The 21942-nt window shown below is 42.5% G+C and overlaps 1 protein-coding gene across 3 annotated transcripts in view; it reads left to right on the forward strand.

Annotated features, from left to right (window-relative positions):
* The first annotated feature begins 1575 nt into the window (after positions 1 to 1575).
* UBE2G1 (ubiquitin conjugating enzyme E2 G1) overlaps positions 1576 to 21942 on the forward strand; it is a 35122-nt gene continuing 14755 nt past the window's right edge. The window contains exon 1 of one of the 3 annotated variants that reach the window (XR_008327728.1): positions 1576 to 2242. Coding sequence is in view for 2 of the 3 variants with exons in the window: in XM_053366701.1 (XP_053222676.1) it covers positions 2197 to 2242 (46 nt within the window). In the remaining variant the exon portion in view is untranslated. Of the gene's footprint in view, positions 2243 to 3332; positions 3424 to 21942 lie in introns of those variants that run through there. The other 2 variants (XM_053366701.1, XM_053366702.1) reach the window with 2 other exon arrangements.

A 21942-nucleotide genomic window follows, 5' to 3' on the forward strand; every position in this document is an offset into this window, starting at 1 on the left:
AGGGCAGCACAGGCATGCCTTTCTGCTCCACAACCGTGAAGATTTTACTCTTAAGTGGTGCGGACACGGCTTGGTAAGAGTTGCCAGGTTGCAACTCAGATCACACACAGATTTGTGTGTGAATGAGGTGGTGAAAGCCCTGCAGGATGGGAGTCAAGGGAAACAGCCTCCATGGTTGTAGACTGTAGTTTAGCAACTTGACGGCCATGAAGCTCTTGGGCAAATCACTCTCTCACTAAGTGCAACCTACCCTGCAGGGCTGTTGTGAAGCTGCAAAGAATGCTGAGCACTACAAACAGCAGCAGTCTGAGGTCCCAACTCTGGAATTTACTGAATAAAAATACATTAAGATGCCCCATGCAGGAGCAAGAGTATGTTTATTTCATTATGAGAGAAAATCCCCACACTGCAGGGATTAGGGCAAAAGGTTGCTGCGGCAGAAGTTGCTGTTTGAGTCCTGTTACCTGCCTTTCTAGAACCTTCTACAAAATATAGTACTCTCCAAGGATTAGCCCCCAAATCTGCTTTCAGTTACACATGCTTTTTAATCGTGCTTTTTCCAAGTCCGAAACTGCAATACTGTTTCCTCACCACTGTGTCAATAGGCAGAAGGTTTGAGACTAGCAGTTGCCATCTTCCTTTTCTGCTGGTGCTTTCGTGCTTTTGCAAGCAGCCAGGCAGGCAGAAATTCCACAGTGTAGCTTTCACCTGTGAAAATTACTGCCTGTTAAAGTCTCTCACACACAAAAACACAACAAAAACCCTTTCACAACGTGTCAGGAAGGAAGGCGAGAGATTGACGTTTCTCAGTTATAAACAAACAAATGTCATGGGCTGTTGCAAATGCTGTTTAAGACCAGATTTTTTTTTAATACTATCCCACAAAGCACCATGAAAAAGGTTAAAAAGAGCATCATATAAATAAATAAAAACATACAATTACAAAACAAGGAAATCTTGGGCCTTAATAAGCTCAGCAACGGTGCGAGTTCACTGAAATGTCTGTATCGCTGGTTACTGTGAAGAAAAGATCCTTTTGTTAAATTATGAAGAGATATATCATTTATATAATTGTATTTAATCTTAGATTCTACCATTTCAATAATGTACTACTGTCTCTTTGTCCAACCTTTGACCTGATTATATGAAGTATTTGCTTTATTTTCTAATATGCTCTGCATTGTTAATATGCTCTGCATTTATGAAATTAAAATTAATAAAATAAAAATAAAAAGGCAGCAGTTACAGAAAGCTACAAATAAAACACACAACCGTGAGATTTGAAAGCCACAATTTGTGTATTACAGTTTTGGTCCACACACGAATTTATACAATGAAGGACGTATTATAAACATTTTAAATACATTTTTTTAAAAATTGTGTGCGTTCTTTGTCCGAAGTTGGAGTAACAAATTCTCTCCCCCCCCCCATTTTGACAAACTTTTAGGGTTAGCAAAGTCAGTCAGGACGGCTCTTGCCCTTCCCAAGATGGCGCCGAGTTCACTGAATCAACCCCCCCCTTCCTCCCTACGCTCTACACAGCGCCGCTTGTCTCCCTCCCACCCGTCGACCTTCCAAACATGGCGGGCGCCTCCCTCGCTCCTTTGTAGGCGGAGCATCGAGAGAGAAAGAAAAGGAGGCGAAATTGCGAGAGAAGGCGCCTGCGCGGAAAGAGGAGCGAGCAGTGCGCCTGCGCGCCGCGGCGCCCGAGTGCAGTGAAATTCCGTGAAGAGGGGAGGGGGGGCTGGAAAAGAGAGAAAGGAAAGATTTTTCCTTTTTTTAAAAAAAAAGGAAGAGGGAAAGAAGAGAAAAAGCGGCAGAAGCTGAGGGGAAGGTTTCCGTGAGGGAGAGAGAGAGAGAGAGACAGAGAAACGCGGGGCTGGCGGGACCCCTCCTCTTCCGCCACGCGTCGCCCGCCACCGCCTCAGAATCTCCTCAGGAGCGGCGGCGGCTGCTCCCCCTCCCCCTCGCCCCCTTCCTCCCCCCCCAGCCCCCTCCCAACCCCCGGACGAGGGACGCGAGGCGGCGCCGCTGAGAGGACGGGAAGGCCCCCGGCGGCGGGGTCGGCTTGAGCGAGGAGGGGCGAGCGCTAGCCGGCTGGCTCTAGCCCGGCAAGAGGAGGAGGAGGAGGAGGAGCACGCCGTCGCCTCCACAGCGGCCGCCCCAGACTCCCCTCCCCGGGCACCGGCGGGGAGAATGACGGAGCTCCAGTCCGCGCTGCTACTGCGGAGACAGCTGGCAGGTCGGTCCGTCCGTCGGTCGGGGCAAAACACACCACAGAGGCAGGCAGGCCCGTCTCTCCCTGCCCCCCTCGGACCTGGCCGGCCTGGGGTTGCTGAGGGGAGGCGGTGGGAGGAAGTGGGGTTGGGGGAGGGGTGGTGTGAAACGTGGTCGGAGGGCGCTGGTTTGGGGAGCGGGGGAAGAGCGGAAAGTAGGGGGTGAGGCAGGAGTAAGGATCGTGGGGGTCGAAGGGGAGGAAAGTTCCCCGAAAAGGGGGCACTAGGTTGGAGGGGTGGGGGGCTTTGGTGTTTGGGGAAAGGGGGAGAACGTAAGAAGTGGGGTGGGGAGTGTTGAGGTAGGGTGGAAGTGAAGTGGGGCGCCTGAATATTGGAGGCTAGGTAGGGGGCTCTAGGTGGGCTTTTCCCCACCCCTTGCTGGTTGATCTGCCACCAAGTGCTCTGGGTGAAGGTTTCTGGTGACTTCTTGTCAGCTGCCTTGGAAGGTTTTTATATTCCGAAAGGAGGGTTATATGGAATTGTAATAAGTGGGTGATAACTGGTGATAAATAGGTGCTAAGTAACTAGGAGGAGTGTGGAGATCATTGGGCAGGGGTGGGCATGCTTATTCCAGAAAGGGGCTCCATGTAGTTTAGTTGGAGGTGGGAGAAGCCTTACTTAAGCCACCTGAGTAGGGAGTGCTGAGGTGAGGAGTAAAAAAGGTGGCTGGTCTGGAACGAAGGAGGTGGGGTTAGATAGAGCGATAGATGCCAGAGGGCATGGGCTCTGACACAGCAAGTAGGGTGTAAAAGCAACTTAGGGAGTGCGTGGATAAGTGGGTGAGGTCGGGGGGGGGTGCAGATCATGGGGTTGAGGTAGGTGGGGGCAATCTTTGTGCATGGAAAGAGGAGTTCGAAAGTACAAAAGAAGCATTACTGGGTTTTAAATATTCCTGCTCTCCAGTCTCTAGTACAGAAATTGGCAAAGAACTGAACGTGAACAGATAGCTAGGCACCATGAGGGGAAAGATAGGAGGTGTGATAAAGGGCTGGGAGATGGTAAGCCGGCTATGTAGGGCAGCTGGAGTTAAAACAAGGAGGAGTGGCTTGGAAGTGTCCTGGGAAGGAGTACAGGGGTGGGGAGACCTGAGTCAGTTGGAGAAGGGGCATGAGAAGTGCGAGAAGGATCTTGGCGATCAGTTGCGGTGGTAAGTTTGGGTAAGTTGAGAGGTAATGGGAACAGGGTGGCAAACAGTAGCTAAGGAGACTTTAAGTGAGGCAAACTTTGGGTAGCTGTAAAGTTTGATGGGGATGGCCTGAGAGCTCTGAGTGAGACTTGGAAATGAAGGAAGAGTAAGCAGGCTGGGGTGGGTTAAGTAAGGGCTGAAAGTGCCTAGATGAAGTGGGGGGAAGCTAGAGAGGAGGTACATTCTGACGTTTGAGGTTCTTTATGTGAGTGATAGGTGAGTTATTTGACAGATCGAGTTGAGAGCAAGGTGTGGCTTGTGTAGCTGGGGTGGACATGAATGTTTGGGGTGCAAAATGGTGATGGAAGATAAAGAGGTGACAAACAGAAGGGAACATAAAGTGTGTGTAGAGTGCAGAAGGAATGATTAGAATCATAACTAGAGCAACAGACCCTGGTTAGTTGTGAAGATGAGTACCATTATTTGGAGGTGGAACCTTAGCTGTTGAGTTTAAAGCATTAATAGTTGAACTCTGGTCTTGCCTGAGGAACTGAAAATGTAACCAACTGTGTTGCTTTTTCAGTGGTACTGTATGAAAGTGACATCCGCATAGCTAACAGGCACCTTGTGTGAAGGGAGGTCAACCGTGCATTTAATTTGGTTTATTAAAGAATGCTTTGGGGCGCTACATTGATTTCTTTTGTCCTTCTTTCCCTCCCTCCTGTTCCTCCATGAGTGTTCCCATGTGAAGGACTGGAAACTGGAGAGGAGAAACAGGTTGAAGTTTGAGGATTGTTTATGTGAGTGATAGAGGATTTACTGGGCAGCTGGAATTGGGAGCAAGTTGTGTCTTCTGTAACTGGGGTGGGTGGACAGGAATCTAGATTCCTGCTCAGTCTATAGGATAACATTGTACATTGCCTATTTTGAATAAAGCAGGGTAAGGTTGACATTTGTAGATTATTATATTGTGGTGATATTTCAGGGGAATTAATGTTTTAAATCCAGTGCTTTTTTCTAAAAAAATGTTTAGGGGCACTCTCATTTTGACTCAAGAAAATCACCATTTTATTCTTCAAATCAGGGGAAATAAATACAGTAAATGGACAAAAGTACAAAGATTCACAAAATGTTTAGGGGTATACATACCCCTGCATTCCCCCCCGAAAAAAACACTGTTTAAATCCATAACAGAGAGAGCTATCATAGTCCTCAGTGCCCCCCCCCCCAATATTGCTGACACTGCTGCCAAGGCTGTTCCTTTCTAACCCCTTCTGCTTAGCTAGGTGATCATTGTCTCAAGGCTGCTTTTTTCAGAAGTGGCAGGATGTGGGTAGTGAACTTTTGGATCAGAAGTGACCAGATCTGAAGCTTGGGGATAAAATTTGTGAAGGATTGTAACCTTACTATGGGGTTTGGGGCACTGGAAAGGATGTTGTTGGAAAGACTGGCTGCTTCCTTCACTTATCTAATTTGCTTCCACAACTTGCTTCATAACTACTCCCCTCCCCCTTCCTTTGTCCCTGGCCTTGCTTTGCTAACACTCTAGCTACTGATTCAGAGCTTGTCCTGTCCCAGCAGGCATGCACATAGGTTTCCTGAGTGGTTAGACATGCAATGTAGCCCCATGTGCTACTCATTGCCAGACCGAAAGAGAAATGAGCCAACAGTGGCTGCAGTCCTGGGTGTAGAAAACAGCATGTGTCACTGCTCTTCTCCTCCTCCTCCTCCCAACTCCTGTGTTCATGCTTTCTTGTAGCCTCTCTGACTCCTCCTGTGAGAATGAAGTCGTTCTCCCCATACAGATTCACCAGTCCTTTGATTAAGGTGTTGGTCAAACCTAACAGCCTCCTCTTCCCTTGTGTAAAAATACCGGTACTTGCAGATTACAATACAATAATCAGATATATGGAGTTTGATATATTAAATGGCGAGGCCCTGGTTTAAGAGTATCAGAAGGGGTGTACAAGGGGAAGGAAAGAGATTGCTGCAGCAGTATAAAATAAAGGAGCCTATTAAATGCCAACAGAAGGTTAAAGTTACTAAAAGCAATGCAGGGTGTCTTATAAAGCTGCCTTTAATCTTAAATGCAAGGCAAGTAAATACCTAGGTTTGTTTGCTTTGGCTCTATCAAATAGCACCATACTGCCTCTCAAATATGCTAGTACAGCAGCTAAATACAAATGTTACATTATTTTAATTGTTGTGTAAAGTACTATGTCAACTGTCAAAATGCCTTTTGTAGCAATGCGAAAGTAGGTATTTTTTATTTTGTATCATGTATGTTATCCTGTATATCTGCATGGAAAAATCAGAGTATCAAACTCCACAACATGCAGTAAGAACAAGATACTAGTATGAATTGCCCCTAATACGAACTCTGAGTTGTGACTGCAACACACATCATTGGCCCTCTAGTAACCCCAAAGGGGTTGGGGAGGATAGAAGGGACAGTTAAGGATTCCATTTTTCTGTTAACATAATATTTATATTTTGAAGATTTTTTCCCCTTGGAACACCAATTAGAAACTGTACTGTTAAGCAATATATGTAAATAGTTGAAATAAATAACAACATAAAAATGCTGGGTTGATGGCAGAAAGATGAAGAAATTAATGTAGCTTGGTATTAGGTAGAATTTTTTAAAGGATAATGTAAAAACAGGGTTTTTATAAATATAAACAGATCTGTAAGGCTTTCCTCCCTCTGCACTCCACATTGTGAGTTTCTTACGAAAATCTACATGCAATGCTTGAAGTTAGCCAGGCACCAAGTGAATTTTTCAGCTTATAGAAATGAAAATAGTAGTAGTAGCAGTAAACTTAATGGGACAACCATAGCTCAAGATGCTATTTGGTGATTAGATTGTATATCTGGGTTTCTAACACTGCCTACATGCAATCAAACCACATGTGTAAATCCATGCCCTGGATAGGGTAGCTGTACTATTAATTTGTGGAATGGTTATAGCTCAGTAGCAGAGTACCTGCTGTGCATGTATGTTGAATGTTCTAGTTCAACTCCTGGCATCTCTGGTTAAAAGGATCTTTGTGAGTTGGGCTTGCCCTTCTGCCTAAGGTCTAGGACTTTACAGAGCTAACTCTGTAAAAGGCACCTTCATATGCTTATAATCCTTTAGGGTTTTTTATAGTGCAATCTCAAATGCTTACATCCTGATCCAGTTCTAATAACATGTAAAAATTGAGTGATATTGCATCGGGATGTGGCTGCACAACCCACTGGAAGTAATGCAGTGTGAATAGGCAGCACAGTTTTTAGAGAGATGACCTTCTGAGGTAGTGCTAGCTAAACTTCTATTGTGTCCCATGGCCATATTATACCAGTTCTGTACCGGATGCACTATTTGCCAGTGTATTCTTGCTGCCAGTTATCTTTGAAGCACTGAATTACTTGGGGTCAAGTTATTTGAAGGATTACCTGCACTTGGACCTTAAGATTGGCAGCAAAGGTTCTGCTCATGGGGCCACCGGTAAGGTCCATCAGGCTGGTGGGCACACAATACAAGGCCTTTTCAGTGGTGGCTCTAGCATTGTGAAATTTCTTATGAGAGGAGCACTGTTGACTGCTTTTAAATGGGTCAAAGGATTAGTGGTTTAACTCGGCTTTTAATTGAATAATGGTGCTGGTTTATACTGTTGTAATTATATTGGTTGCTGCTACAGGTAATGGCTGATTTGCATGGGGGTTACATTCCTGACACCCATGCACGTCGGTAGAGCGTGCATTGCCCCATTACTCCCCCTTTTCTGGCCACTTCTGGGTCGCCATGATGCATTCATGCACGGTCACTTGTCAATTGGACACAGGTGAATCGATAGTTGCTTGTATTTTATTGTTACTCTGCAGTGAAGTAGTTTACCTTTTGCTTTGCATAGTCACCTTTTAAAATTGTGTTACAATTTTATTTGTGAATGGCCGAGAGAGAGACAGAGAAGGGAAGGGAGAAAGATGGCATTGACATTTGGATGTATATCCAACTGACACTTGCAGTTTCTACTCCAGCAAGTGATATGACTACAGAACCTTGTGCTTCTTACCAGGATTGAGGTAGGATTCTACATTTTTGCTCTCCATGCTGCCCTCTGACAAGTGTAAAGATCCCAGCCTTCCTCCCAGCCTTTGATCTGGAGAAGTCCTTGGAAATAATCCCACCTGTTGTGCAGTGATCCCTGCTCTCTTTTCAGTACCAAGGCTAGGCTGAAGGCTGTTTCTTGGCAGCGCTAAATCAAACAGACAACCTCCCTCCTGCCCCCATTTCCAGAGCTGGAAAGGATGGTGTGGGCTTCTTTAGACACTAAGCTGCTGAGCCACCTGGGACACTTGGGCAACACTTGTTTAAGTCCAGATCCAAACTCAAATGAAGGATTGTCCCATACTTTGTGCAAAAGTGTGAGGCCAGGGACCAGTGATTGGTCAGGTCCTGGTGACCCAAATGTTTGATCTGGCTTCCAAGGCCAGCCAAAAGTTGTGGACCCTTGATGATATAATGCTATTCATAATACTAAGTTAATGTGAATATGACAAAAGTTGAAATTTCCAAGATAGATCTCAGGATATGTGGATCAGAACTCCTTTGAAGTGAGTATAATAACACATTATATGTGTCCATATCAGTATGTTTAGTTACAACAGGATCTGGTAGACGTAGATACATATTCCAGACAAGGCTTTTTAAAAAACAAAAAAAACCTGCCAAAAACCTCACAGGGCTCTGTTCGAATTATGTTCTGTGTCAGAATCTCTGCAAAGTAAAACTTCCTCTTGATTAAAGAACTCCCCTCGCAAAAGACTGATCAGGAAATTCAGACTTCCCAGCTCTGTGTTTCCTATGTCTGACTGCTCCAAGAGGGTTACTCCCTTGTGCTGCTTATGTTCCCACCCCCCTCCTGTTCACTGGCACTTGTGTTCCACTTTCAGCTGTTCTAATCTTTAAACAGAATGTTAGCAAGTTGTATTACTGTCTACTTCTGTCACACATACATCAGCTGTGTTATTAAGCACTTAACTTCTTGAGAGCTGGCCATTTTAGTCTGTTGCAGGGCGGGAAAGCATCTTGTGACACCTGAAAGACTTAACAAGTTTCTTGTGGCAGCTTATGCCACAATAAATCTGCTAGTCATTGAATGCCACAAGATTCAGATTTATTGTAGACAACTACTTGGGATACATCGTGTTCTCTCCCCTTGGAATGGTGTTTACTAAGGTAACTATTACAAGAGCTGAGAAACTCAAGCATACATTTGAGGGTGCCATTGATCCCCATTAAGTAGCAATGCCTTAAGCAGTATAATTCCTACAGTTTGGACAGAAATCCAGGTGGCTTAAAAGGATGCAGAAGCTATGCATAGTTGATTAACACCTTTTGGGTGACTGAGTCTGATGTTGCCTTGGTAGTGATGTAGTATTAAAAGTAACTTCTTACTCCAGTAGCTTAGTGCTACCATTATATAAGTAAGATATCTGTAGGTTCACTAACCAGAAAGCTGCATCAATATACTGTATTTTTTGCTCTATAAGACTCGCTTTTTCCCTCCTAAAAAGTAAGGGGAAATGTGTGTGCGTCTTATGGAGCGATTGCAGGCTGCACAGCTATCCCAGAAGCCAGAACAGCAAGAGGGATTGCTGCTTTCACTGCGGAGCGATCCCTCTTGCTGTTCTGGCTTCTGAGATTCAGAATATTTTTTTTTCATGTTTTCCTCCTCCAAAAACTAGGTGCGTCTTGTGGTCTGGTGTGTCTTATAGAGCGAAAAATACGGTATTTCATACAATGGATATCCTTTGCATATGGCACTTTTTTCCGCAATGGAAAAAGAGCAGTGTGTTTCAAAAGCAAGTTCCTTGCTTTAATAGCAATTCACATGACAATTTTCCTTGAAGGAGAAAATTCTGGATCTTCTTATGTAAGGTTTACTGTTGAAAAAGCTTGTCCATGCTGAAACTTCACCATGGAAGTTTCTCAAACTGTTGGACTGGGGGGGGGGGGCATTGACTCTCACATTAGGAAGATTTTGGGTAACTTTAAAATGGAACTGTTAGCAGACAATGTCTTGAATTATTATATATTAATTACTGGGGAGAATGCTTTCCATTTCTCCTACTCGCTTTCCTGCCCCTTCCTAGCTGGCGTGTGAAGTACTTTGCAACTGTGAAACAAAGAGCTTGGACAGCACAGTTTGGAAATGCAACTGAACAGAACAGCAGATTCTAGAAGATGCACAAGTTTTTTTATTATAAATATTTGTGCACTTTATAGAACCTGTATCTCTACTGTTCTAAGTTGTATTACTCTACTGCGTAGTCAGATAGAATACATTTTTTTAAAAAAGTGGTATCTTAAAGCAACATTATGCCTAGTATCATCAGGTTTCTTAACTGTGGGAAAATTGATACTTAAGACATTTCTAAATTTGCAGATGTAGCTTTTTGAAAGTCTCGTTAGTCTTCTGTTAAGTAAAGTCCTTTTCAACAAAGTGAAATGTGTGAATTCAATGCAAATGGTGTATTAATGGAGATTAGGGAGGCCAAGAGAAATTATTACTGAACATGTGGCTGTAACATTCTATGATGAACTGTGTTGTATGATATGAAGTGTGTGTGTGTCTCACAGAAAGAATGAGAGAGACCAGGTGGTGGGCCCTATGAGCTCAGAGGGCTTACCACGTCTTTTCAAAGACCTCTCTAGCTGCTGTGTTCTGGTTTGGTGGCTCACTTACTGTACTGTGTGGTAAGGACTCTGAGCTTGCACTGCCCATCTGCTGATCTCTACTCATTGTGGTGTTGGTGGAGAGATAAGTGGAAGAAATGCCTAAGTGAGCAGCATAGAATGCACAGTTGCAGCATAAGCTGAAAGGCCCCACTATGGAGTGTAGTGGCTAGTGTGGCTGTTCCATACTTGGTGATCTGGCATTTGGAAAGAGACCATAATAGAAGTGGGTAGAGCACAGCTGGGGGGGGGGGTTGGAATGAGAGACCATATAGAGGCTGCATGCTGCACCTGGTCTACAGACCAGTACATATTGGTGGAATGGATATATTTGTATGAGACCTACTAGTTCCAGTCACAATCTAGAGTGTTGACTTGTTTGACTAGCTGATTATTTTACTTAAAGCTAAAAGGTATGTGAACTGTTAAGGGCTTCTTTTTTTCTGACAGGTTTTTTTTAATATATAATTTTTATTCATTTTCCAAAACAATTATACATATTGCACAAATTTCCATACATTTGATTCCTTTTTGACTTCCTTCAGCTTCTCTGATAATCATCCATATTTACGTCACAGTTACGCATTTCTCTGATTATATTGCCATTGATCTTCCCTCCCACCTCTATTGCTTTTTAACAATATATCTCAACTTTTACAGTGCTTCTTGAAACCCCGCCAGCGTTGTTTGCACATCACATATTCTTTTCAGATATTCAACAAATTTCCCCCAATCCTCGATGAACTTTTGGTCTTTAAAGTATCTAATTTTTCCAGTTAATTCTGTTTTCTGACAGTTATGAAGCAATGACATTGTAAACTATTAAATGTTTAAAATGGTGCAATGCATAGAATAACTGTGTGATTTATATTCATGCAACCTGCAGTTCTTGGTTTCTTATCCTGGAACTGCAAGAATAGACCAGCTACAGACATTTTAAAAATGGATGAAATAACATGCAGCAAACTATACAAGAGAGGCAGTCTTTAAATGCTTTGTAAACTATGTTGTGGGGGGAGGGACTGGACCCTGCCCCCTACAGGGATGAGGAGCAAAGAACTGACTCTTGCCTTTATGTCAGATGACAAAATTAATGATGCAATTAAAAGAAGCAGTCTCTTAGATTGTGGTGTTCTTGGCTCTACTGAATATTTGACTAGTTAATTCTTTATTGGTTTCCCATCTTTAGTGACATCCCCTTGAAGTGTCCTTTCCACTTCATTCATTCATAACCACCCTCTGATCCATCCTAAAACATTTGTTCTTTACAGTAACTTTGAACTCCATCTTAGCAGAAGGGTGAGGTTAGCTTCTTCACAGCTGTATGGATGGTTATTCAAATACAGCTGAGCTCAGTTCTGTTCCCTTTGTTCTTTTGATTTTTGAATGGTCCAGGAGGTAGGTATCTACCTATTTTTCTGCCAGTAGGAGAATACTTTTCTTCCATTAGCCAGATGATCTCTTGTGGTCTCCTAAGATTCTTTCTCCTTGGGATACATGTATTTCCAGCCCAGATTTGACTACAAGGAAAATGTTAATTTAGTATGTTCAAGCTTTGGTAATCCAAATGATAAACCAGGCTTTTCACTGAGAAGAGTTAAAGCATCAGAATATTTTGCTTTTGAGGCTCTTGGTTCAAGAGAACTGTTTGCTCTTCCAAGCATGTCTTTGCACCAGTAATGTAGTTTCATGTATGGAAATCCTGTGTGGTTCATTATGTGAAGCTCTTGAGTAGCACTGTTCAGCATTAATTCTAGTTGAATATGGCACACAAACAAGAATTTGCAGATGTGATCACAATTAGGCAAGGCAACATCTCACTTGATGCCTTCAGACCTCCCATTCTTAGGCTGTAGAAATTGTAAATGCAGCTAAAGCTTTGAACAGATGCTTTAAGACCTTTAAAGCACAGTAAATCACTTCAGTGATGAGAGCAGCTTACTGTCGGGACTATTTGGCTTTTATAAATCCGCATGCGCAGAACACTGCATGAGGCGGATCTAGTCTCTGGCATCAAACTTAGATTTGTAAGAATTTCAGCCTTTGTGCTTCAGAAAAACCCAAACAAACAGATTTTATTTTGGATATGTACTTTTCCCATTACAAAGGCAGTGCATGCAAAAGGCTGCAGCATTCAGAATCTGAAACCTTTACAGTATTGGTCGCTGCTTTATGACATCTGGTCACTGATCCTTGTTGTCCCTTCACGTTTCGCTTATCATACTGTTCTTTGCTGGAACTGAATTCTGCAAAGCTATATATTTAATCTAGGGCAAAACCTAAAATCTCAGGGTTTTGTTTTTTTTTGTTTTTTTGCATAGGATATGAATTGCCCTATATTAAATACAAAATTGCATTGAATTGTATCTAATATTTGGAGTAGACCCACTGAACATAATGGACTTTACTAACATAGGTCCATTAATTTCAGTGAATCTACTTGGAGTTGAACTTAGTTGGACACAGCCTAATAAATCTCAAAAGCTTCAGGAAATGGTTTTCAGCAATAATAGCCATCATCAATACATAAAGCTAATCTTTATATAGAAGCAGCTGGATCCAAAATACTGGGAATGAAACTAGCTACAATTCTAAACTGTTTTACATCAATTTGAAAAGACAAACTTTTTGACTAATCAGATTTAAAAGAATATACAGCTTCTGATTGAGAAATGTGGCCACTTTTTGTATTTCGGGGGCGGGCAACCAAAGGTGGCTTAGTAGAAACAAACTTTGTTTCTAAGGAAGATGCCAGGTCCAAATATGAAGTGATTAAATCAGGCATAGGCAAACTTGGCCCTCCAAATGTTTTGAGACTACAATTCCCATCATCCCTGACCACTGTTCCTGTTAGCTAGGGATGATGGGAGTTGTAGTCCCAAAACATCTGGAGGGCCAAGTTTGCCTATGCCTGGATTAAATACTGTCAACTTGAATTTGAGTGTCAATTTCTATTGGAGCATTATGAAGCAAAAGGTTGTGGTAATAATCCACTTAAATTCCATTATAAATGAAAAGTTATAAATATTTGTTTTGCACAACTTTATGTGCCCAATTCAATATGATTGTAGTCTTTTGTGAACATTATTACTGGGTTATCCTGCTTGAGTTTTATTGCCTTAGTAATAGTTGCCTTTTTAATAATTATTTTAGCTGAACTGTTTTTTACTGAATTTTATTAGGCAACATGGTAATTTTATTAAGCATTCAAGTTCCCATGGCAGAATAGAAGCTACCGGTATTCCAAAGACTCGTACTAGGAATTGTGCTGTGTAACTTTTCTTTTTGTTTAAGTTCTTGACACAATAAATAGACTTGATTTCTCTATGTTCCCCTTTCTTATCATAATTCCTGCTGAAAAGTTGCATGTTCTCTGAGTACTGGACAAAATAAAGTATTGTAAGGTTTTCTAAGGAAGTAAAAATGTCATGAAGAAATAAAGGTTTGCCTTAGCAGCTTTTGACACTGTTTCTGTGCACTCTTCATGTATGTCCTGACTAGAAAGCAGCAGCAAACCGTTTATGCTTGATGCAAGCTAGATACATGTTTCATTAGTCAGTCTCAGTTACAAGTTTGCACCATTTGCATTAGTGACCATGTCTCCATAGACTTTCACAGTTTGAGAACACAGGCCAACATGCTCAATTCATACCTGTTTTTGAAACAGAGGGCAGTGATACAGAAGTGGGAGAAGTATTGGATTGGCAGAAGGGTGTCCCGTACTGTTAAGTTTAGCTTGTGGGAAAGATAAACAAGCAGGCCTGTGCTGAGCCAAGTGTAAAATAAAACAACTGCAATTTGTGAGAGCACAGAGTGTTGGCAAGCCTGAGCTGAGGCATCAGAGCTGTTTTACAACTGCTGCTATTGGTGGTTAGACCATACTGACAAAACAGGAAAGAGAAGCTAAGCTTAGTGAGTAGATTTAAATAGCTTCACAGTGAATCCCTTTTGTTTTGGAAACTGATTGATTGATTGATTGATGTTCATTTAGGTTATCTTCTCAGTTTAAGAGGTCATACCGTAATCCAGTCAGTCAGGATATTTACTCTTTGGAAATCTTGAGTTCTCTTGTCGGTAGAACCACTTACTATCTAATGAGCTTACTTCCTCCCACCAAAACTTGCATCTAGCCTAATCACTTGTGTACTAGAGTATGATCAGTTTTGGACTTATGACAACATTTTGCTTGCTCCCTAGAGAGTTGAGCCAAAAAATATGTATGAATGGATGCTTTCATATGTTACAGTATGGTGTCTGTGCGTGCACATGCAAAATACACAAGCCGCTGCATAATTCTGAAAGGACTACTGTTGTTCAAGGTGTCAACCTACAGCAGTGATTTAGAGTGGTCTCCCAGTATGCTGGCTATAAATGGATTTTGAATGACCCATGTATGTAGCCAAACTTCCTCAAGAAATTGATTCTAATATCTATTTTGTACTTAAAAGGGCACAATGCAACATGGTGCAACTGAAAGCAGGAAAATGGCTTCTGTTTGGTCCATGAACCTGTTACAGTTTTGCTGCAAGTATTGGAACCCTAAAAAAAGCTCATCCAGTTCCTTAAATGAGAGGTAACTCGTCTTTTTTGACCCAAGGGTCATATTCACACTTCAGGGCTGCATGCCAGATATGGGTGTGAGCAAACTGCACACACAGGAACACATTCTCTCCCCATAACTTACTTGAAGGTGGGGTGACTCAGCGCTTTTACTTCTGTCATCAAATAATTACTCTGATGTCCAGGATTGGGGACAATTTACATTCTCATCAAGGTGCTGGGCTCTGCCTGTGTCTACTTGTCTTGGGTGGCCAGAAAAAAATGGCTTGGGGCCAGATAAGGATAGCAACTACATCCTAAATTCAAGGGGAGGGCTGTAGCTCAGAAGAGTAGATGCCTTAGAAGCAGAAGATCCCAGGTTTCATCCCTGGTGTTTCCAAGTAGGGCTGGGAAAGACTCATGCCAAAAACTCTGGGGAGCTATTGTTCAGTCAGTGTAGACCAGGGGTCAGCAAACCTTTTCAGCAGGGGGCTGGTCCCCTGTCCCTGATAACTTCTGGGTGGCAGGACTATAAGCCATGCCCCCCCACGACTCTCCCCTCCCTTCACAGCATCGGACGAGCCCTGGTGGCTGTCTTGCAAGCAGCAGGGGCTGGCGGCGGGGGCGGGACGATGAGCGGTGCACGAAAGGGCTCCGGGGAGGGGCTGCTTAAAATGGCAGCTGCTCGAGCTCTGCTGCTGCTGGCACCAACAAAGCCCAGCCCCCTTCCTCCTCTAGGCAGGGTGGGGAGAAGCCAGGAGGAGGGAGAGAGGAGGAGGCACCGCCACCGCCATGTGAGGGAGAGGGAAAGAACACACGCACTGGCGATCCATGTGGCGATTCCTGGTCTGTCCACGGGCCGGATCCAGAAGGCACTTGGTCCTGATCCGGCCTGTGGGCCTTAGTTTGCCGACCCATGGTGTAGAAAGTACTGAGCTATGTGAACTAATGGCTTGACTCTGTATAGCTGTATAGCAGCTGATCATCCTATGTTCCCTAGTTGGAACCTGAACTAAAGCTGCTGTGTCAAGTTTTATGCTGACTGTTTTGAAAAGATTTACTTTTTTATTCCTGCTATTTGGTTTGAAGACTTTGCCATAGCTAGTTATGAATTTATAGACAAAATTTCTAATGTTGTAAATGGTATACCTGGCACCAAAAAGTACTGTAGCACTAAGGGGTGCAGAATGTTGAAGGGACAATCTTGTTTATTTAAATTTCATTTATTTGTTGCTTCCCATAAAATAAATTGAAGCAATTTCACATTCTGCAGAAACTTTAGGAAAATGTTTACGTTACTTCCACTCTATACTACAGTTTTAAAACTTTGCTTCTGTAACCGTACACTGGCGTTATGCAATGGGTTCCGCCTTCCCATTTTTGTATTACAGGTAAGAATAACTTGTATGGCCACTTGTTCTTAATGGAAAACTTAATCCATTCTGAAACAGGTGTACAGTTGTCTAATCTCTTACAAAGCTGTAGTTCTTCATCTTCCTAAATCAGCCTTCCTGGCAAGTAAGCATTAGTATGTCAAATTTGGATCAGTTTAACATTGTTGCTCATGTAGATCCAAATAGCTGCACCCCAATCCAGCTTTTTTGCAGCTTGATTCCTGTGCTTTTCAGTGGCCCTCATCAGATAACTGATGACTAGTTTGTGTATTCAGCATCACTACTGAATTTCCTCAGCTCAAACATACCTGGTTTGCTGGTGATCTCCAGCTTATCTAGTGTATCATTAAACCCAAAGTACACGTTTACTGTGATAAATGTTTTGGGATGCTTTTATGGGAAGCAATTGATTAATTAAATGGAGGGACATGGTTACTGCTTCTATAACTTAGTGCTTAAATAATAAGGGGCTTTATTCGTAATAAATAAATTGAAATAATATGCTAAGATATACCAGATATTAGCAATTCTGTAGATCTTGTTAAATAGCAGTAATATAAACATAAATGGAAGCAGGACTTTCAAGACAGTATTCCAGAAGTCTGGAATTGTTTATTTTTTAAGGGAGCCATCTTTTTGATAGCTACAATCTATAGTGAAAAGTGGTAAGACAGCCTTCCAATGTCATTGGACACCTTGGAAGTCTTGGAAAAAGAGGTGATGGTAGGCACTGACATTGCAATAAAGTGGAAATTTTAAACATCTCGTGGAAATGTGAGAAAGCAAATATTCCTGCGTCTGTAGTTGCCAGTGTCTTGAAACAGATCTATAGATATGGTGTTAAAGCTGTTTGCATAGTAGAATTAGGTAACAAAATGATCTAGATCAGTGGTTCCCAATTGGTGGCCCACAGACACCAGGGGTCTGCGTAACCCACCCAGGGGGTCATTGGGACTACTCACATAACAAAACTACCATAGAGATATCAAAATTTGCAAAAGTAGGTGTTCTGTGTCTTGGCTTTTGGGGGGGGGGGAAAGGGTCCACAATACTTTCAGACCCCTGAAAAACAGGAGTCCCAATCTATACTACAGTTTAGTAGTATTGGGAATTGGGAATCGCTGAAGTTCTCACTAAAGCTTATCTTCTCTTCCTTGAATAGGATGTTCCTTGAGTTGTTGAGGCCTCAGCGGACAGATGGTATCAACTGCTGCTGGGTTTTGGAACTCTTTATAAAGAACGTTGTGGAGATGCTGGGAGTATAGTGATGTAAAAAGGACCTTTCCTCAGCATTCTTGTTGCTTTATTGCCTTGCAAAGCCTACAGTGGCCAGAGGGGAACAGCCCTCTTGCAACCATGTTACTGAGCACTGGGACTGGATTAAAGCAGAATGTTAGCGTCCAAAGAAACCAGTAGGTAGCATACGATTTTGCATGTTGCAGTAGTTTAATTCACATGGGACAATGCAGTACTAGAATACTGATCTAAGCTTTGGTTACAAATTCAAGGAATGAGGAAGCAAAGCTGTGTACTGCTGTGTAGGAGTTTTGTTGGTTTATAATGATAAGGTGTTTAACCTGTTATGGATGGGGCTGGACTCGCCTGATAGGTCAGGTGCACAGCTCTAAGGTTCTCCTAGCTGCATTGCTGCCATTGGAGCCCCAGTGGAGGCCTTACTGATGTTGTGCATCTTTTACAAGCCTAGGTTGGTGCAGAAGTTGTAGCCTTTCCTAAGCAGGGATAGTTCAGGCATGGTTTCTGGTAACCCCTCATTTGGATTGTTGCAGTGTGTTATATGTGGGGCTTGCTTTTGAATATTGATCAGAAACTGAAGTTACCGTAGTATAAAATAAAGCAACTACAGTGGTGCCTCGCAAGACGAAATTAATTCGTTCCACGAATTTTTCGTCTTGCGAATTTTTCGTCTTGCAAAGCACGAAATCCCATAGGAATGCATTGAAAATCAATTAATGCGTTCCTATGGTCAAAAAAAGTCCAAACAAAGCCAAATTTGGTACAAGAAGAGTTTATTAAGTGCTCTTTAAAGTCACACATACTGTAAAGAGCATTTCAAAATTCAAACCCAGAATTATTTTTTATAAACAGCAGGGTGGCCCAATGGTCACAGAAAATCATAAAAATGCAGGGGAAAAAACACAAGCTTCCAGATTCTTGCAAACCCCTCCCCAACTGTTCCCCTAGCCACCCAGGACACAGAAATTCAAATCCAGAATTTTTTTAAAAAAACAGCAGAGTGGCCCAATGGTCACAGAAAATCATAAAAATGCAGAAAAAAAACCCACAAGCTTCCAGATTCTTGCAAACCCCTCCCCAACTGTTCCCCCAGCCACCCAGCACACAGAAATTCAAATCCAGAAATTTTTTAAAAAAAATCAGAGTGCCCCAATGGTCACAAAAAATCATAAAAATGCAGGGGGGAAAACAAGCTTCCAGATTCTTGCAAACCCCTCCCCAACACCAAGTCCTTGAATTCCAAACACCCCAACCCAAAATCCAAAACCCCCCAAAAAAGTTTTAAAAGCTTAACTTACCAAATGGCTGCAAAAGAAGTTTTGGAAAAGCTTCAAAAATCACCAAAGTCTTTAAAAACCTCAAAAAAGGCTACTATGTACACTGCGTTCTATGAGTTGCTCCTCGAAGTCAAGTAGCAACTGTATTAACGGTGTTAAGAAAAAGGAAACAAACTTGCAAGACGTTTTCGTCTTGCGAAGCAAGCCCATAGGGAAATTCGTCTTGCGAAGCAGCTCAAAAAACGGAAAACCCTTTCGTCTAGCGAGTTTTCCGTCTTGCGGGGCACCACTGTAGATTGCTAACTAGGACCACATATTGTAGTGTATCTTGTTGGGATACTGCCAGGGAGACAAAGTCCATCATAGCCCCCAAGCCGGCTGCCGGACGATCCATCGACCTCTGGTAGACACGCAGTATCAGCAATTAGCGACACGAAGCCTCAGAAATAGCTTGCCACATTCTTGGGCTGGTGCACACTCTATCAGCAGAATTCACACAGCGAAAGATGCACAGCAGGAGAGCATATTTACAAGTTTATTCAGCGTTGATCTGAACAAAGAAAAACATGACTGCCTGCTTGCGTGTTCAGTCAACAAGAGAGAAACGAAAGCAAAGACACAACAGAAACATCCTGTGAAACAGGAAATACGCAGGCTGTGACACAAACATCCTGCTCCCTTTTAAGGTGGAACGGAAATATCCTAACATATCTCACCAGCATTAAATGAGCCTTGCTGATAGCTGCACTGTTTCCAAATCTAGTTCAGGATGTTGGTGTTGAAATTCAAACCATTAGGGCTTAACAGGCAAGTACATTAGGCCCACAACTTACATGGGGGTATTGCGTCTAAAGCCAAAATCACTTACAGTCAAAACTCATTGGGTTCAATGGCGGGTGGGATTGCCAAAATCATTTTTCATGGAGCCCTGAACCTTTTTCACCATACAGTGGTACCTCAGGTTACAGACGCTTCAGGTTACAGACTCCGCTAACCCAGAAATAGTACCTCAGGTTAAGAACTTTGCTTCAGGATGAGAACAGAAATTGTGCTCCGGCAGCACGGCGGCAACGGGAGGTCCCATTAGCTAAAGTGGTGCTTCAGGTTAAAAACAGTTTCAGGTTAAGAATGGACCTCTGGAATGAATTAAGTTCTCAACCTGAGGTACCACTGTATTTATATATTTCCTAGGTGCCTCCACTATGAAGTTGAATGCCACAATTTCAGTTGTTGGCTGGTTTTAATTTAATTTAAATTATTTTTAATCATTTAAGTATTTATAACCTGCTCTTCATTGAATATTTTCAGTTCCAGAGCAGGGGAAAATAACAACAATATAGAAATATATGTGTAAAGGGAATTGGGGGTTGCTTGTGCGTAAAGGGTGCTGCAGCTCTAGGCAACGTTGCCTGGCTAAACCTTTCCCTGGCTGGACAGCCCTTTCTCCATGGCTGTGTCAGTCGCTGGCAGAATCCGTCAGTGGGCGTTTTCTGAACTTCTTCCAACATAGAAACTCTTTGACCCCAAGTCTCCTCCTAGCCTCCCTGCGCAGAAGTCTCCTGCGCAGAGTGGGCGTGCCCAACGGAGGTCCTGGGCTCTCCCCGCTGGTCTCTGTGGAAGAGTCTTGGAGCCCTCTCTCCGCAGTCCCCCCTTGCTTCCTGGTGTCCCTCCTATTTCCTTCCTCAAAGGAAGTTTGCTCTCTCTCTCTGCTGGTCCCTTCTCCTGCATCATTAGGGAGCCTTACCTCCACTCTAGGCTCCGATGGCAGTTCCCTGACAATATGGATAAAATAATATAGAAAAAATACAGAATCCATAAAAACAAGTTCAGTAAATAACAAAATAGCAGCTCCATCATAAAGCAAACAAAGCTAAAGTCCAATAAGGACAAAAATTAAAATTTTCTATGTAAACAAAGAATACAGGCAAGTCAGCAGACTGAAACAACCAAATGATCTTAGCAACAGTTTCCACCCCATCTCTCATCAGCACTGTGCTTTTCTTTTGTTTTATATGTGATGGTTTATTGGTATTCTTTTCTATATAATAATAAATCTCCCTGAAATCAATAGTTGTAGGTATTGGTTTTCTCAGCTTATATTTATAGCACTTAAAAACTAGGTGCTGCATTAAATATATAGACAGGCCCTGTTGAATTGACAATTTAACTTAGACTCAGCACCAGAAACAAAATACTAAAGTTGAACAGTTGATGAGATAATTGATCTAAGGTGGTGGATACTCCTTCATTGGAGGTTTTTAAACAGAGATTGGATGGCCATCTGTCAGGGATTATTTAGTTGCAAGTCCAGCACTGAAGAGGGTGGAACTAGATGCCCCTATGAGTCCCTTCAAACTCTGATGGACTCAAGGCGGCTTACAATTCTATGATTCTATTAGCTTGTACATTTACAGGCTATTCAGGAAAGCCCTGACTTCTTTGTTTCCTTGGTGTTCAGAGTGCTATGGCAGACAGGTTCCTTTGCAATGGCAAGCTGCAACTGCCAATGGAAGTTGAAAAGTCATTATACCATACATAGTTGCTCCTTTAGCCATAGGGCTCTTCCTGCTTAGTCGTTTTTGTTGACTTGTACCGATTTGATTCACTTGGATTTGTATAGAGGGCTCTCTCCCTGTAAACCAGTGATGGAGTGCTGCTTGCTCATAACAGCTTTGAACTAAAGCCATATCCCAGCCACGGTTTCCTTTTTGGCTTATACCCTGGACTTGGTTGTGGAAGTTATTGTAAATCCCAGCTTGTGCTATAAACTGGATTGCTGATCCATGGCACAGTCAAAACTGTTTACTTGGTTTTTTAAATTCTTGGCACTTCCATCTTGGTGTACCAAATGAAAGCACTCTTGGAGTAGAATGAGTCAGATTTCCATTTCAGGCCATAACTTTGTCACAAGAGGACAGCACAGATGGCAAGGTCTTGAGATTTACTTTACAGTGGCATTTCAGTACAACAGACTTTGTACTTGGTTCTAAACACTGCATTAAAGATAGAGTAACTTCAAAAGTCCGCAACTTTACCGTAGAAAAACCAAAGGAGCCAAGGGATTAAAGCTGTTGCTAAATACAAGAGTGCTGTCTCCCTCTGTGGGTCATTCTTAACATCAGTTGAAAAACAAAAAATAGAGCATAACTAGGGAAATGCTTTATGCAGACTAACTTGTTTCTTCTGTTTGCTAACCTTAGTGGAGATGCACATAGTTCTTCCTCTGTGGTTTGGACCATGTCCATTGCATCAGTTTTTGTTGTTGTCTTAGTCGTGTTCGAGTCTCTGTGACCCCTTGATAGTTACTATTTTTTTTCAACCTGAAACACGGTTGTGGCATCCAGTTAAGTCC

Source organism: Podarcis raffonei, chromosome 15, assembly GCF_027172205.1.
Source record: "Podarcis raffonei isolate rPodRaf1 chromosome 15, rPodRaf1.pri, whole genome shotgun sequence".
NCBI classification, from domain to species: domain Eukaryota; kingdom Metazoa; phylum Chordata; class Lepidosauria; order Squamata; family Lacertidae; genus Podarcis; species Podarcis raffonei.